This window comes from Borostomias antarcticus (genome assembly GCF_949987555.1).
Source record: "Borostomias antarcticus genome assembly, chromosome: 11".
In the NCBI taxonomy this organism is placed as follows: Eukaryota; Metazoa; Chordata; class Actinopteri; order Stomiiformes; family Stomiidae; genus Borostomias; species Borostomias antarcticus.
Genome location: NC_140244.1, coordinates 3,165,473 through 3,184,332, shown reverse-complemented (window position 1 = coordinate 3,184,332; position 18,860 = coordinate 3,165,473). Strand labels below are relative to the sequence as shown.

The 18,860-nt window shown below is 45.7% G+C and overlaps 1 protein-coding gene across 1 annotated transcript; it reads right to left on the bottom strand.

The window, feature by feature from the left end:
* Positions 1-491: 491 nt before the first annotated feature.
* On the bottom strand, positions 492-18,860 carry dennd2db (DENN/MADD domain containing 2Db; the record flags this gene model as incomplete). Its single annotated transcript, XM_084445350.1, has 14 exons — positions 18,813-18,860; positions 18,600-18,726; positions 16,049-16,147; positions 12,354-12,526; positions 10,595-10,707; positions 8,268-8,337; positions 7,292-7,369; positions 5,557-5,697; positions 4,888-5,036; positions 4,172-4,343; positions 3,501-3,551; positions 2,140-2,221; positions 772-1,014; positions 492-580 (listed from the first exon to the last, which is right to left on the bottom strand). The coding sequence occupies exons 3-14, from the start codon at positions 16,137-16,139 to the stop codon at positions 492-494; spliced, it is 1,452 nt and encodes a 483-aa protein (XP_084301476.1). The 5' UTR covers positions 16,140-16,147; positions 18,600-18,726; positions 18,813-18,860.

Sequence of the window (18,860 nt, the reverse complement as noted above, 5' to 3'; positions counted from 1 at the left end):
TTTAGTGTTATCCATTTCATTAATCTCAAGGAAGAAATCCATAAAAGTTATCAAACTACAAAGATTTTATTCACATTTCAGAAAAGTGCTTCATATCCCCTTAACCATATCCTTCTCACTGTCTTTCCATAGCTAAAATGAACATAAAAATGTATCTACAAACGCACTATTTTGATAAACAATTTATACAAAATACTAGATAAATGAAATACTCAGAGGTATGTAACTTATGAATGTAACAGCATTTTTTTTCCACCAAGCTTACAATTAAATTGGAATAAATAGTATGTTTTCTTGTACTGACAGTACAATCTTCTAAATGTAGCCATGCTTGTGTAACGTATCTTCAGCTTTCGCAAATCTTGGAAAAATACAGCAGACAACCCAAGCTAACATAGTAGCAACGTAGCATCAACTTCGGTGTAACGACAATTAAGACTTGTGTTTTGACCAGCCTGAGAGAAGGACAGCAGGTGTGAGGACAGGGCGTCTCACACCACCAGGCCCCTCACCCACCCCGTCTTCGCCTTCTCCTTCCTCTTCCTCTCTTGGTACTCGCAAACCTTTTTGTGAAAGAAACCTGCGAATAAACGGATCTTGGTTCAAGAAAGCCGAGAGGATATTCTGAGAACCACCTCAACTTTTGAAACACGTTTTTTTTCTATCTGAAAAATGTTCACATACATTCATCATTATTGAACATACTCCTATTGTCTTTGTTCAACCACTAACAATTTAACATTATTCTCATCACAAGGGCAACATTCATACCTTCCTGTGATGCGGGCTGCCTCTCCACTTCCTGGATGAAGAGGTCGAACATCTGGGTCTTGATGAAGTCCTTGACAAACTGGCGGTAGGCCTTGGGCTCTGCAGCCTTGTAGAAGCTCTTTTTCTGGAACACTCCGGGCTGTCCGCGACCGCTGTGTTTCACGTGGGACATGAAGTGACCCACCGTCTTCACAAAGAAGGCCAGGAAAGCCTCGGACACCACCTTGTTCAACTCCTCTGGAGCTGGACATGGAAACACACACACACACACACACACACACACACGCACACACACAAAGAGTTAACATTAAAGGTACAATACATAAGCCACCAGATCAGGAATGAATAAACACACACAATGAAAAGTATAGAACCCACACACTTGTTTACACCACAATATACTTCGCCTGACGTTTCGAGCATCTGCTCTTCGTCAAGTCATATTTGACCTGATGAAGAGCAGACGCTCTGAACGTTGTCAAGTAACGTTTATTCTGGAGCGTACGAGTGTGCGGGTTCTATTCTTTTCATTGTGATTATTACCTACAGTAACCCAGTACACCAAGAAGAGATGTGCATATCTTTTCTACTTTTCAAAACACACACACACACAACCCTTATGGATCAGACAAGTTCAAAGTGTCAGCTTTCGTTGGAAGCCCCTTCAGTTGCATGGGGGGGGGGGATACAGCAATGTCGGGGCGGAGTTACATCGGGGTCTGGCACCAGCTCAACTTCCATCGCACCGAGCCAGACTCTGGGATTTCCCAGGTCATATCCTGGTCCGCTCGGCGCTACACACGCCCTCCGCATTTCACAACAGCACATCTCCTGGGGGACAACCTACCTTCTAAGTGATTCAATCAAATCTGGGTCCACATTCCTAATGTTGCGTAGCACGTCCCTAATCCTAAACTGTCCATTTCAGGACATTGTGCGTTGTTTTAGGCTCTTGGTATTCAGATGAACGGGTTGGCCGATCAAAGGCACAGTGTGAGTATCGCTCGTGTGAAAGGATTTCCATGTAACTGGTCAGTCCTAAGTGAAGCAACAGAGCAGGAAAACCTTGCCTAGTTCAATAATGAGTGCTGATAAAAAGACAATTGACATAGTTGATATTAGGCCCTAGTTCCCAGGTATGTTATTGAGACAAACCTCCATACAGATGTCTGCCACACTATGCATCAAACGGAGGATGATGAACTCATAATAATAATAACTTTATTTTATATAGCGCCTTTCGTGGGACCCAAGGTCGCTTTAAAAACATATCAGGAAATCAACAATCGACAAAGAAAGACAACAAATCAGACGGAACAGTAAAAGGGACAATAAACAATAAACTAATGGAGACCGGCAGACACTCACTGGAGTCTGGAGTCTTGGAGCACAGAGCCTGAAGCAGATCCTCCTGGAGCTTCTCCGGTAAGATGGAGCTCTCATCCCCCATCTGAGTCAGAGAGAGAGGGGGTGGAGAGATGGAGAGAGGGGGAGAGAAAGAGAGACAGAGAGAGAGAGAGAAGGGGAGGTTGGAGAGATCGAAAGATAGATAGGGATGGAGATAGAAAGAGTGTTTGACTTACGGCGCTCGTGTAAACCTACTTGCACACGTACTGTATGCAAACATTCACAAAGATGATGCAGAAACAAGACATGAATTGTACCATCATAGTATGGTATCTGATTGGTACGTGGCCATCGCAATGGGTGGGGCTTAGGAGGCCGGACCCGCCCCCAAAAGTGCTAGTGCCCCCGACTGCCGCCTATAGTTTGAAAATTAATTTAAAAAAGTGTATTAATTAATTATAGTATTTTTCTGTTAATTTAAAATAACTTAAAAAATATATAAATTTATATTCAGTATAAATTAAGACATTAAAAGAGAAACAACAGTGTTTTTGTTTGACGGGGTTCTATTATGTGAGAAACAGTGTATCTCTGGCCGGAGGCGGCCTCCATATTGGAAAAGGAAGCTACGCTAATGTAGCGGTTAACGCGCGTGTGGTTTCAGTTGGCAGTTGAGCTGAGCTGTGCTCTCCAGCTCTTGCCTTAACTTTGTGGACATCAATGGCAGAGTATGAAAACTCCCTTTCAACACTTCTAAACGTTTTCCTCTGAGCGTCGGCATAGTATGTTGTACAAACACACGGCTCAGGTTGATTCGGCCCGCCTTTGAAAAGGTCAAAGTTCAATGATGGGACATTTTGATGAGAGGATTCAACGCTAAGAAACGCCACCTTCAACTTTAAGAGTCAGATGGGCAGAGTGAGAGAGCTCACTATAATAAGTATGCCTCAGCGCTGTGCAAATACAAAAGCATATAGTATTATCTTAATATTGAATAATAATTATGCCCCCTCTTGGAGGTCATATGCTCCCCTTAAGTACTGAGCCTTGACCACAGGTCTGAATTGATGTTTGGGAGAACAGGAGGAATGTTGTGGTCGCTCGGGGAAGAACACCCACGCTAGACAAAAGCAGAACATGCCTGACCTGGTATGAACTCCAAACATGCGCACACGCATTTGACTAACAAAAGGCAAAGAAAACAAAGATGGCTTTCAAATAGGAATCATGGGAAGACGGAGTCTAGCTTTCTAATCTGATTGGAGATAAGTAGTTGTTTTTAATGTTGTGTATTGTTGTGTGTGTGTGTGTGTGTGTGTGTGTGTGTGTGTGTGTGTGTGTGTGTGTGAGAGAGAGCACCGTGTGCTCCATTAAACTCTTACACTGGCGATGAATCTATTCTCAGCTTTTGCTGACAGATCCACAATCAGCATCTGTTTAAGGACAGAAGAAAACACCACACATCTTAGTGTGTCACATGACAACATAACACTCAGTAGAGAATGTAAGCAACATGCTATACGACTGGCACACACACACACACGCACACACGCACACACGCACACACACACACACACACACACACACACACACACACACACACACACACACACACACACACACACACACACACACAGGTCTATGCAGGCTGTAATTGTGTTAGTTTAATAAGTGTCACTAGGCAGCTGGAAGAACTGTGAAAAGCAGGAATGTCTGACCCAAACAACACAGTAGAGTCATAACACCATACTGACCCTTCACCAGCCTGGGTGACTGAGCTCCATCACATCATCAATTACACAGCTCAAAATTACACAACTGAGTACAGTCTCTCTGCATCCAAGCACAAACCCTCGCCATGCTTCAAATGTAGCTACTGAAGCTGGTACAGTCAAACATCTTCTGACACATACTCCAAACGCTACACACACACACACACACACACACACACACACACACACACACACGTCTGCTCCCCACTAGACCCAGTCACAGACACACACACACATACACACAAACACACACACACAAACACGCACACACACACACTCACGTCGCTCCGCTCGATGACGTGGTCCAGCAGGTTTCTCTGCACACCTAGCAGATAGGGTGTGGGCGCCATGACGACGTCGATCAGCACCGTGGGAACGATGGAGATGAATGTGTGTTGCCATGTGAACGGGTAGAGCAGCGCTGCTACTGCATGGAGCACCTGGGACAGGGTGCTACACACACACACACACACACACACGCACATGCGCACACACATGCGCACACACACGCATACACATGCACCCGCACGCACAAACACATGCACACACACACGCCACACACACAAACGCACACGCACACACATGCGCATGTACAAACACACGCACACACACACGCATATACACACCAACACGCACACACATGCATACACACACACACACAAACACGCACGCACAAACACACACAAAATACCATTACACACATTTTTACAAAATCAAACACACAACACACAAGCTAACCCTAAGGATTCATTTGCATACACAACTTTACAACCCATTACAGCCCTAAAACAAACACCGAGGTACAGCAAGTACAGTAATACACTACAGTAACTTCTAACTTCACTACAGATGTAAATTGTAAATTATTATGGTTTTTGTCTGTAACTTTTTACGCCGCCATTTTGGCCAAGACTCCCTTCTCTTTGAGATATTTGATCTCAATGGGACCACCTCGTGAAATAAAGGTTCATTTTATTTTGTTTTAAATGCCGTGTACCTGAGCTCATCGGCGATGAAGATGATTCGTCGCTCGAGCACGGCGGCGGAGAACACCACCAGCACCTCCTCGTCCGTCAGGTAGTGAAACAGCGTCCGGAAATCCACGTGCTCCAACCACGAGTCACACGGCCTCGTCAGACTGATGATCTGGAGAGACGCGCCGCATGTTTACACGAGGAAACAGAGCGAAAGTTTACGACGCTTTTATCCAAAGCGCTTTACGCTGGCCTCTCGTTCGCCCGTTCACGCGCACGTTCACACACACTTTCACACACCGATGGCAGCTGCTATAGTGCGGTTTACACAAGTAAACAGAGTGTATTGTGCCTTTTGCAGTTTGTAGAAGGCATGTGGTGTGTGTTAGTCTGTGTGTGTGTGTGTGTGTTTGTATGTGTGTGTGTGTGTGTGTGTGTGTGTAGGTGTTTAAGACGTTGTCTGTGTGTGTGTGTGTGTGTGTGTGTAGGTGTTTTTAAGACGTTGTCTCTGTGTGTGTGTGTTTGTGTGTGTGTGTGTGTGTATGTGTATGTGTGTGGGTGTGTAGGTGTTTAAGACGTTGTCTGTGTGTGTGTGTGTGTGTGTGTGTATATGTGTGTGTGTGTAGGTGTTTAAGACATTGTCTCTGTGTGTGTGTGTGTGTGTGTGTGTGTGTGTGTGTGTGTTTCCCGACCTCAGTCCCAGACTCGGGGATGAAGCTCTTGATGTTGACGGTGTCTCCGGGGGCGGGGAACGCCGCCTCTCTCAGACTCTGCATGAAGGGGTAGATCATCGCCATGGAGATCTGCCTCCGCTTCTCCACCTCGTCAAAGATCTGTCAACAACAACAACAGGAGGGGGCGGGGCTTTCTGCCATCAAAATATCACTGTGGGAGGCCAAGTAGATGCAGAACCCCAACAGCTGATTTGGAGTAAGAGGAAGCTGGACCTACTATGGGGCAATTCACACTTCAGCCTCAAAAGACATAATGAGTCAAATCTATTCTTAGACTGGCCAGACTGTTTCTTGATCAAGGCTTGATTCATCTAATTTACGTAATAACCAGTCGTGTGTGTGTGCGTGCGTGCGCGTGCCTGTGTGTGTGCGCGTGTGTGCCTGTGTGTGTGTGTTTGTGTGTGAGTGCGGTACTGTATGTGTGTAAAGCTGTCGGCAGGATGACCTGAAGCAGCGTTTTGACCGTCTTTACATTTTGGTTGAAACAAAACAGGCAGCGATAACGTTGCGTCTTAGGCCTGATTCATACTCGCTACGCTGATGCAGCTGTGAATGCGGGCTCTACGCAAGCGCTTGCGTTAAGTTACAATTTTATTCACGACATACAGTACGCAAGGATGTATCAATGTCCCCTCGCGTAGCCTCCCGGCGCTAGCGTAGTTGGCTTAGAGTTAGCGATGTAACGATAACCGGTATAATCATAAACCGCAATAAAATTCAACCAAGTTGATCACAATAAAATTATCGTTAAAACCGTGTTTGATTCCCACGCTTTGAAAAACTCACTGTACTTACTGTCCAGCATCAACCACTAAGTTAGGAACAGTCTCAAAGACACATTATTTTATCAATCAAATCAATCAACCAATCAAAGCTTTATTTGTATAGCGCATTTCATACACAGAGGCAACACAATGCGCTTTACAGAGAGCAATGGGAGGTGGGCAAAGGTCCCACCCCTACATATTCCAGAGGGAAGCACAAAAACTGTTTCACGCAGGGGCCAAAAAAGTGAGCTGTAAAAATTCTTCCCTGACCTCTCTCAACGAGACGATCGAGCAAGCTCCTGGAGTATATTTGTCTAAATTTTAATTACATTAAATTACATTTTCAGAACAAAAAGGGCTAAAAACATCATAGGACAGACATGGCAAACACTGGTGTATGTCTGTGTGTGCGTGAGTGTGAGTGTGCCTGGGTCCAGGTAGAAGCAGGGGTCAGGGGTAGGGTGGGGGTAGGAAAAGGATACGGACCCGGGTTAGGGTGAGGGGAAGGGGGACTGGGCCCAGGTCCAGGCCTAAAGCCGGAAGTGGACTGGTGTATGTCTGTGTACGTGTGTGTGTGTTAACTAAATGCACAGAGTTGGAAGGAGCTAGTGTTTATGCAAACAAAAAGTGCATAGTGCTGCTATTTTTATCCGTGGTTGTCAATATAAAACTTGGTGAAATGATTTCAGTGTCTGTATTAATACCTTTTAAATATTTCCAGCACATTTTAACAATACTGCGATAATACTGATAACTGTGACCATTTTGGTCACTATAATCATGATGTGAAATTTCAATACCGTGACATATCTACTAGTGTTTGCATGTGTGTGAATGCATGAGAATGTGACCACGCACGTGTGTGTGTGTGTGTGTGTGTGAGGGAGCGTGCGTGCGTGCTTGCTTGCGTGCTACATTGGTCTCACCTTGGAGAAGAGTCCGAAGCACGCCACGCTGCTGATGATGCAATAGGCCTCTGGAGGCCGAGCCCCTTTGCCGTGTGGCTACAGGAAGTAATAGACAACAACAGAGTCATGTGACATTTTAACCCAGCGGCCCTTAATTAATATAACGAGGGTCACACAGACTGACAAGACTGCAGAGTACTAGGGAGGAACACGTTTCTAGCAAGCAAGCTAGTAAGTGCACACTGGCTAGTACAGTAAGTGCTTCACACTCCACCTGTTCGCCGAGGGATAGAAACGGGCTGATATTTACAGGGTAAATAACGGGTGTGAAGCAGAGGTACATCACACCCATGGTGCAGAACAAGTGTATGCAGTAACTGATTACAAAGTAACAGATTACTGTAATCAGATTACTTTTTTCAGTAGCTTGGAATGTTATGGATTACGTTTGAATTTTCCGTAATCAGATTATAGTTACTGACCTAATAAAAATGTGATTACTTTGAGGTACTTCTGCGCGTGCCTGCTCCCTTTCATGTGGTTGATATGTGCATGTGGTGTCTGGGGTCACGGCTGAACTGACTGTTCATGTCATCAGGGTCAAGATGTGCCAAGAGTGCTGGTCTAGGATCAGATTTTCTTGTGTCGATTATGATCTAAGATGTAAAACTGATCCTAGATCAGCACTTCTATGATTTGGGTAGGGAATGATCTGGTTTTACTGTAGAAAGTAACTCAAAAGTAAAGAAATTAGTAATCTGATTACATTTCAGAGAGAAATCAGTAAAGTAATCTAATTACAATTTTGAGAAAGTAATCAGTAACTTTACTTGAATACTCTTATTACGTACAGTAACTTGCCCAACACTGTACGGGAAGCACTCTGAAATATCTCGACAGATATGACTAGTATTTCCTATCTCTGCAGATATGACTAGGATAGTCCCTTAAGCGAAAGGAACTGCTTGTTATGTTTTTATGCAAGGTTATTTACCAGTAACCTTCTGCAGTAACCGTTCCTTCTGCTGCCATCTACCTCTGTGAGAACGAAGGAGAAGGTCTCACTGAGAGAGAGAGAGAGAGAGAGAGAGAGAGAGAAATTATTACACATTACAGAAAACCTGCAGTCTTAAGTCATGTGTTTTATTCATGTTCGTTCAGCATCGTCTCTATCCAACGTGAACTGGAGCCGAGCTGTTCCAAAAACAAAAAAGAGAGAGTTGATAAAAATGTGGCTGTAATAAAACGCGTCTCTCCTTTTCACTTTTCCTTCCGGCTATTCACTCCTTCATTCTCTGAAAATCGTCCATCATCATCGTCACAGGGAGAGACGGACAGCAGAAGGATAAGGGATGACAGCAGGGAGGGATGACAGCAGGGAGGGATGACAGCAGGGAGGTGGAGGAAGGGGAGAGGAGAACGAGGCATAGATGGAAGGTCTAGATGTGATTTTGGGGTAGATAACCTGGCCTCGTTTGCATTTGGCCTTAACAAAGTCCGTCTGACTGGACCACTAAAGGGATCCATTGTAGTGGTGTTATGATTCCATCGGTTCCCTGTCCAAAAATGCGATTCTCTTTTTCAGTTCCTACAGCTCTGCGATGTGAAAGCAACGGGCGGTACTGTGGGTTTTCTTTCTGGTTTGGTGCAGGAGATGGGGAAAAAGTAGGTCATGCATGCACCCCCCCCCCCACCTACACACACCAGAGATAAGACAGAGACGCACACACACACACACACACACAGATACGAATCACAACAACGCACTTGAGCAAGCAGTTTGTTTGCAAGGTGTACCTTGCAGTGTGGTTGGAGGTGAGAGATGCAGTTTGGGTGCATGGGGGAAACATGTAACCACATCCTGAGTAGGCCTGCAGTCTGGATGGCGGTGTGTGAGGAAACGTGGCGTAGCTGGTGACAATCGCTCCTCAAAGGGGCGCCGAAAGCCCCTCCCTATTGGCGCAACTGTCGGCGTGTCCGCCTCGCGAGCGGGAGAGCTTGTCGAGCGTGGGTTCGAATCCGATCGTTCAAAGACCTTACATGGGTTTACAGTAGCATGGAGGGCTGTGTGTGGCGGTCTACATCATAGAGGGTTGTGTGTGGAGGTCTACATCATGGAGGGCTGTGTGTGGTGGTCTACATCACGGAGCGCTGTGTGTGGAGGTCTACATCATGGAGGTCTGTGTGTGGAGGTCTACATCACGGAGGGCTGTGTGTGGTGGTCTACATCATGGAGGTCTGTGTGTGGAGGTCTACATCGTGGAGGGCTGTGTGTGGAGGTCTACATCATGGAGCGCTGTGTGTGGAGGTCTACATCATGGAGCGCTGTGTGTGGAGGTCTACATCATGGAGGTCTGTGTGTGGCGGTCTACATCATGGAGGGCTGTGTGGAGGTCTACATCATGGTGGGCTGTGTGTGGCGGTCTACATCATGGAGCGCTGTGTGTGGAGTTCTACATCATTGAGGGTTGTGTGTGGAGGTCTAAATCATGGAGGGCTGTTTGGCGGTCTACATCATGGAAGGCTATGTGGCGGTCTACATCGTGGAGAGCTGTGTGGCGGTCTACATCATGGAGCGCTGTGTGTGGAGGTCTACATCATGGTGGGCTGTGTGTGGAGGTCTACATCATGGAGGGCTGTGTGTGGAGGTCTACATCATGGAGGGCTGTGTGTGGAGGTCTACATCATGGAGGGCTGTGTGTGGAGGTCTACATCACGGAGGGCTGTGTGTGGAGGTCTACATCATGGAGCGCTGTGTGTGGAGGTCTACATCATGGAGGGCTGTGTGTGGAGGTCTACATCATGGAAGGCTGTGTGTGGAGGTCTACATCATGGAAGGCTGTGTGTGGAGGTCTACATCATGGAGGGCTGTGTGTGGAGGTCTACATCATGGAGGGCTGTGTGTGGAGGTCTACATCATGGAGGGCTGTTTGGCCGTCTACATCATGGAGGGCTGTGTGTGGCGGTCTACATCATGGAGGGCTGTGTGTGGAGGTCTACATCATGGAGAGCTGTTTGGTGGTCTCCATCATGGAAGGCTCTGTGTGGTGGTCTACATCATGGAGGGCTGTGTGGAGGTCTACATCATGGAAGGCTATGTGGCGGTCTACATTGTGGAGAGCTGTGTGGAGGTCTACATCATGGAGCGCTGTGTGTGGAGGTCTACATCATGGAGCGCTGTGTGTGGAGGTCTACATCATGGAGGGCTGTGTGTGGAGGTCTACATCATGGAGGGCTGTGTGTGGAGGTCTACATCATGGAGGGCTGTCTGTCTGTGTGACAGTCTGCAGTCGTAGCTGGTGGGGCCCACGTGGTCCATACCTGCAGTACTCGGTGAGGGGCGCCCAGTCCACCCCCTCCGGAAAGCAGAAGAGGGTGATGGCCTTCAGCGACGTCTCCTCATCTTCTCTCTGTGAGCGTCCCATGTCTGCCAGCTGCGGTCAGACACACACACACATTTTTGTGTCAAGTGCGTATGCATGTGTCCATGCATGCCTGTGCGTTTGTGGGCCTATACGTATATTATTTGCATGTATACAGTAAGTCAATGTACACTTGGACAATGGACACAACAGAGGCCATCCTAAAGAAGGCACAACAACGCCACTACTTTCTGAGGTGTCTGCGGAGATGGGGCATGAGCTCACAAACACTTGTGAACTTCTACTTCTTCACTTTTGAACTTCTACTTCTTCACTTGTGAACTTCTACTTCTACACTTGTGAACTTCTACTTCTACACTTGTGAACTTCTACACTTGTGAACTTCTACTTCTTCACTTGTGAACTTCTACTTCTACACTTGTGAACTTCTACTTCTTCACTTGTGAACTTCTACTTCTACACTTGTGAACTTCTACACTTGTGAACTTCTACACTTGTGAACTTCTACTTCTACGCTTGTGAACTTCTACACTTGTGAACTTCTACTTCTTCACTTTTGAACTTCTACTTCTTCACTTGTGAACTTCTACTTCTACACTTGTGAACTTCTACACTTGTGAACTTCTACACTTGTGAACTTCTACTTCTTCACTTGTGAACTTCTACTTCTACACTTGTGAACTTCTACACTTGTGAACTTCTACACTTGTGAACTTCTACACTTGTGAACTTCTACTTCTACGCTTGTGAACTTCTACACTTGTGAACTTCTACACTTGTGAACTTCTACTTCTTCACTTGTGAACTTCTACTTCTACACTTGTGAACTTCTACTTCTACACTTGTGAACTTCTACTTCTACACTTGTGAACTTCTACTTCTACACTTGTGAACTTCTACACTTGTGAACTTCTACTTCTAAACTTGTGAACTTCTACTTCTACACTTGTGAACTTCTACACTTGTGAACTTCTACTTCTACACTTCTGAACTTCTACACTTGTGAACTTCTACTTCTACACTTGTGAACTTATACACTTGTGAACTTCTACTTCTACACTTGTGAGCTTCTACTTCTACACTTGTGAACTTCTACACTTGTGAACTTCTACTTCTACACTTGTGAACTTCTTCTACTGCAGCATCATTGAGAGTGTCCTGACTGGAGGCATCACAGCCTGGTACGACAACACCACCGCCCACGACAGACGTGCCATCCAGAGGGTGGTGAAGAGCGCAGAAGATCATCGATTTCCATCAGATGTCTTAAGGACAACAATATAGAACGAGGAAAGCAGTTTCGTGTGTGGGATATATTCCGTTTTAGAAAATCCAATTGGAAAATCGACGTGATAAAACACAGAAGCTTTTTTGCGCAGTGAATCTAAACATGGAGCCTTGGAAATCAAACTTTGCCAGTACGCTCCCTCCTCAGCCAATCAGAAAGGTTCGGCGCTGCCGCCCCGCCCACAAGTCCCTCTCCCCCGGCGAGAGTACTACCTCACGAAAAGGGTGTTTTTTGTGAGGGGTGGAAAGTCCCCTGCGAATCGGCCCGTAGACCCCGACCCTTTGGTGTGAAGACGGTGGGTTACCCCCCAAAGGTTTGTAGTTCGGGGCGAAGGTACCACAGTGAGAATATTCTATTCTGTGTGTGTGTGTGTGTGTGTGTGTGTGTGTGTGTGCCGCAACCCACCAACCTTGGGGAACTGGTAGGTGATCTGAGGTTCATAGACACCGTCTCCCGTCCTCTTTCGAAGACTGACCACTATCAGGTACTCGAAGAAGAACTGCCCGCTGGGGTGAGCGCTGTCCTGGGGGTGTGACCGCGCCGGGGCCGGGGGTCTGGGCAACGTCGACTCTCTATCGCCACCTACAGCCCAAGCAGGTAGAGATCATAACCTTTAGGCCCGCTTTGACCTTGAAACAGTAAGCAACTGGTCTTCCAGAGTGCTGGAGTTGGTCTGATGTTCGAGCAGCATTATACAACAGTTATAAATGTACAGTATATTCCCAATATACCACAGGTATAGCCTCTTTACAGTTCCATATGCATTATTACTGCGCCACATTAGCTAAATAGCTAGCTTTCTATCCTTGTGTAGCTACTGTAATGTGGCAGCATTATTAACATATCTAGAGAGCAGCCACATCCCTATGAACTCATCCCAGATAGCAAGCGGATCTGGGCCATATACAGGCCAGATCTGGCCCTTGTAGCTTAGTTCCGGCCCATATATGGCCCAGAATTATTACACATCCGCTTGCTATCTGGGATCTGATACATTGCAAACGTTTTCTGTTGGCGTTCCAGGATACCTCCAAGCTACAATGTTTCCAAATACTTTCTGAGCGTCGCACCTGTGAATGCACTCTAGTATTGCTTTCTTTGTCGGTGGATCTGTTGTTTATCATGAAGGAAAAACAAGTTGTAAAATGATTTGAGGGCAACTATTTCTAGTTGGCTACATACTGTAGCACTAAAGTAACTACAGTAGCTATTGTTGTGTTGAGGTCGCCGCACCTTGTGCCGATATGACCGCAGCACAACCAGTGAGATGTTGGCAATGTACCACACCGTCTCATTTAGTGCTTCAGTATAATATGAGAGCACCTGGCTGTCATCGCTGCTTAATAAGAAACAGTGTGTGTGTTGTTTTATGTTCCAAACTTTATCTTGGTTTAGAAAGGAGGAGTTTAGGTTTGGTCCTAAATGATGCCTTGCCACATACTTTGAATACTAGAGTGTGAGGACCATAACAAAATGATGCAGCCAGCATCAGAATGAAACACACACACACACACACACACACACACACACACACACACACACACACACACACACACACACACCTAGATCTCAGCTCAACCTGGAGGAACTGAGACCAGGAAATTCCATGTCACATGGTGAGATACAAGGTGCCCTACAGTCAAGTTTATTGTAGTTCCTCCACAGTAAACAAGTTCAAGCGTTGTCCATTTAGAATTGAGCAGGTTTGAGTCTCTGGCTTTCTACAGAGCCGTCATAAGCACGCTGAAACTACAGCACATCCCCACTGAAAGACATCCAGCTGGCACACAGCCTCGCTAGCTCTCGATGAGAGAGTTTCTGTGATGGTCACTATAGCTGTGTTCGGAATCGTTCCCTCGTTCCCTCACTCCCTATTCCCTATATGGGGTTCACCATGTAGTGAACTACCTAGGGAACGGAGAAAATGTAGGGTACATGCACTGTTCCCTGGAAATCAAGGTGAATTGTGGGTAATAAATAGTGGACTATATAGGGAATGAAAATTCCGTGGAGAATTCGGACACTACAAACAAAATGGCCGACGCCCTATATAGTGCACTTTATAGTGAATAGGGAGCGATTCCGAACACAGCTTATGTCAGGGGTGTCAAACTCAAATACACAGTGGGCCAAAATTTAAAACTTGAACAAAGTCGCGGGCCAACATTGAACAAATGAAAATTTTTATATGGACCCAAACAAGTTTTGCTTTGACATTGAATATGCACTTATCACTTTCGCTTTTGGTGCGCATCAATGGTGTGCACTAACATATGTGAATACGCCCTCAGACACAAGTGTTGGTGCTCCATCTGCTCAGTAGAGAAGCTTGTAAAACCCTGACTGTCCTACAGCCAGGCAGACAGACAGACAGACAGCCGGCATGCAGACAGACAGCCAGGCAGGCAGACAGGCCGGCAAGAAGGCAGACAGGATTGAATGAACAGGAACAGAGCAAACACAGCGGCCGGCTAGGTCAACACAGGTGTCTATCACAGTGAGACGTTACATAACGTAAAGCTTCTGTTTTCTGTAGTATGAGATTATGAGATGGTTGTAGTATGAGATTGCTACAGTATGACTACTGTCACAGAAGAGAGGGCGTTTCTGGGTCCTGTCTTGATTGACGCGCCAAAACAACAGCAGAGCATTATGGGATTTGTAGTATTAGCGGTGAATGCGCTGTATAATACTGGCGGGCCAGCTCTAGTAGTCATTTGGTATTGCCTCGCGGGCCAAATATAATTACACTGCAGGCCAAATTTGGCCCGCGGGCCAGAGTTTGACACCCCTGGCTTATGTCTTCAAGCAAACCTGTGTCACAGTGACCAAGGTTCCACAAGGGAGTGTCATGTTATTTCTCCACATGCCAGCAGGATGCTTCACACAGTTGAAGGACGAGTTCTCCTCGAGGAACACGCCAAGATTTGGGGGAAATCAGACAAGAAGATGCACACCCTTCTCTTCTCTGTGCGTGAAGTAGGACACATTGAGACCAGCAACGTTAGCCTAGCTTAGCAGCAAACACTGGAAGTGGTTTATACCAGTTAGCCTAGCTCCCTCAAAAGTGACCAACTCCAAAACTTTCTCATTTACATGTTGTGACTTGTGTATTTAGCACATGTGTTAATCCCCCCTCCCTGAATACACGCTACACCCTTAACACTAGGTGTACAGTACAATGTCAAGAACAGACAGAAACACGTCTTAAACAAATTAGCACTGAACACCTCTGATAAAACATTTGAGAAACTATTATGTTTTGTGTTCGCCTAGTTTTGCGCATTCCAAAGAGTTGACACCACAAGCTTAAAAAAAGGTGCCTCATACAACCGTTACAACAGAAAAACCCTCTGAAAAACAAAACCCGTATAGAACCCTTTTCAGGTAAGGTTCCACAGTATATAGAACCAGGAAAAAAATGCTGGGTTCCAACCAGCACCTTTACAAGCTGAAAGAGGTTCTTTTCTGAACTGGAGGTTACAAACAGTTCTACATACAGTAGCACAATTTTTACAGTGTAAAAACATGTAAATAAACCCTGGATTACCCTGGGTGAATTCATGGGTGGAAGAATCGGCAGTGTGTCCGTCTAAAAGAGGCACTCCTTGTTTCAGCAGTGCGTTTGCTGGCAGTGGAAGATGCTAAATGGATTATTTCTGCAACGGGCAGAAGAATGGCTTCTTAGTTCATGTTGCTCATCAACCCTAGCTTGCCTAGGAGAAACTTCCCTGGGATTCAGCTTGAGTTTGTTCTCCTACGTTACAAAGACTGTGTATTCGGGATTTGGGAGAAGCTTCTCTCTCCTACGCTTAACAAAACAGACTAGGTGAAATAAGTTACTGCACTTTTGGGGCGCCCCGGTAGCTCACCGGGTAAGGCGCGCCCCTTATGAAGGCTAGTCCTTCGCGCGGCGGACCAGGGTTCGATTCCCGGCTCGGGTCCTGTGCCGCATGTCCTCCCCTCTCTCTCTCCCACGTCTCCTGTCTCTCTAAACTGTCCTGTCCCATTAAAAAGCTGTAAAGCCCTAAAAAAAATAAGTTACTGCACTTTTAAACAGATCGGGATGCACCGTAGGGCGCTCAAGGCCAAACCGACACTCACGGTCTCTGTGCAGTTTCTCCTGGAGGGAACTGAACATGGAACTGAGTCGTCTCATTGGGCCGTGGTCCCCCGCACCAACATCACTGGACATCCTGGCACCTACGGAGGAAGGAAAAGAGAGGTCGGGGGTCAGATCAGAGTTGATTACGGACAGCGAAGGAGAGTATTACACACCGCCGTGACGGAAAACCCCCCCAACACAGCCAGCCTGGCTACTTTCACTAGCGCAGATGTTGATCCTGGAAATGCCCTAGAATACAGGAACGTGGAATGACGAGTGGAGGGAACGACCCATTCCAGACAGAGCTGAAGTGTTATGGGAAAGAGGAGAACCCACTATCACTTTCACCTCCCGAGTTCAGGCAATGTTTAGAGTTCACTTGGTTGAGGGCAGGAAAACAGGTCATCCGTGACATTGATTTATCATTTCCTATCCATAGGCTACCGGCATTTCTCACTAAAAGGCATATTGTTTACTGGAAATACAGCGAGACGGCAAAAACACAAGACATGAGAGGGAATGAGAAACAGAACCGAGGACCGTAACTCATAAACACAATCTTGACAGAGTACCAGTCTGAGAAAGAGCTGGCCTAGTGAGATCATTGAAGGAATGTAACAGAGAAAGCTCAAACTTGATAGAGGAGGAACACGTTCACAATTATCGTTCTGTTGCTTGACCACCCAGGTGTAACAGGTGTGACTGCGTCGCTCGTCTGTATAACACCGTCACCCTCACGTGACCCACACTGCGCTCGATCTCGGGTCCTCCGACTTACGAACACAGCTCTCATACAACACCGATTTAGCCAGCTATGCCACGGAAAAGCTAGCAATTCGATGGCACTGGTGGTGAGGGCTGTATTGATACTGAGGAGTGAGTTTAACCAATTCAACTCGGTTACCGAAGCACAAAGCCCATCAGTCAGGCTCATCGGTGTGACAGAAGAGGGGATTCCAGCTCTCCTCACTTCTGGATCCAAACAGGTCACATGCAGAGCAGATTAACAGTCCCCGTCACACATGATGTGATAATAATCTATAATGTCCCCCTACTGCCAGCTCCAGCATCGGTGGGATGAACACTCAGCACTTCCTGGTGAAGGAGAATCGGTCTCATGACGAGTTCAACTATAGATCTGAACGGACTGGATGAGTGGCAGTTACATATTGTATAACCTCTGGTTTAAAAAAAAAAGTGGTAAAAATGTGTTAGTAGATGCTTCAGTTTAGGGTAAACTGGCTCAGAATAGGTCTTTGAGGGGTGATGCGCACGCATTTTTTCATATTCTTCGCTGTCTGACTGAGCTCACTTTTCACAATCGTGGGAAATCTCCTGACATGACACAAAATGGATATGAAGCCAAAATGTTTAAGATCCTGATAACCTGTCTATTAATTATCTTGATTACTAGTGGTCCAAACCATGGACAATGCAAGAAAGAGGGATGGGTTGCACTTGAAAAAAGCTATCAAACACATTTGGAGAGGATTTGAATTGCTATTTTTATTCTCAATGTTTTGCATTTTGGCACTGGTGATTTTCCTTTGGCTCTGGCTAAAATCTCTTTGGGGGGGCGCCAAAAAATCCTCTATGGAGGAAAAACCATGCACATGCACACACACACACACACACACACACACACACACACACTGTAATTAGTAACCAACCACGTTCCCAGGGTGAAGTCACTAAGCCAGTAACACCGGATAGGTGACTTTTGTTTAAAGGTCCAGGTTAGGCTGTACTGCACAATCGTTTGTGTGTTCAGTTGAAACTCTCAGGTGTGTCTCTGCTCACTGAACTTTTGAAAACCGTAAACAACAGCATTACATGACAAGTCATCAAGTTATCAATGACATCATGGTGTGTATATAACATAAGAATGTTGAAAGGAAAATCTGAACTAAACACAGAACAGCAACTTATGAGGGGGGAAAAAACGTCTGATGAATGCATTGTTGTGTCTTTTGGGAAAGGTATTGTTTCACTTTTAGTTTGAAAGTGTGTAATCATCAATTTGGAATGTAAACGTGATGACCGAGGACCAATTGGAGACTTCAAATGAAAGTATAGTTGTTTTCACACCACTTCAATATTTCACCATATCAACACCAGCAGTCACAGCTAATGGACTATGGGTGTGGTTGACCAATCTGACAGTGAATCATGAGCTTTCGTCATCAATTGTATCATACTGTGTGAAATATGATTGGCCAAAATAGTATAAACAGCTAAAAGTCTTCTACATGATGTGAGTTGTCTTATCGGTTGGCTACAGTTGAACCGTTCAAAGTCAATAAAGAAAAACAAGAAAACATTTGCATTTACTGTACTTTAGCCTACATAAGTAGTCTAACCCATCTACTGAAAGTCAGCAAGAGCAATCTCAATTTGAGCATTTCTCTAGTTATCTGGATTAAAGACAAACTCGATTGAAGAACCTGCGAATCAGCAACATCAACCACGACGACGACAACAACAACAAAACATACATCAGCAGCAGCAGCAGCAACAACAGCAGACATAATGTATCGTACAAATACTCACTGGTCTCAGTTCTCGCAGGTCTCTAGGCTAACTGTTCACAAGCTGCTATCTGACGTCTTCCATCCCACAGCGACCGACTTGCGCAGTAGCCTAGGGTTCAACCAGGGCAGGTGGATCGACTTTCCACCTGGGGGTGAGAGCAAGGTGGGATAAAATATATATATAGAAACAGCGTGAAGGGTGAATAAAGTATGAAGCCGCCTATTCATTTACCTGAAAGTTTTCGCTTTCAAAACAGAAGCGATGAGTCAAGCTCTTAAC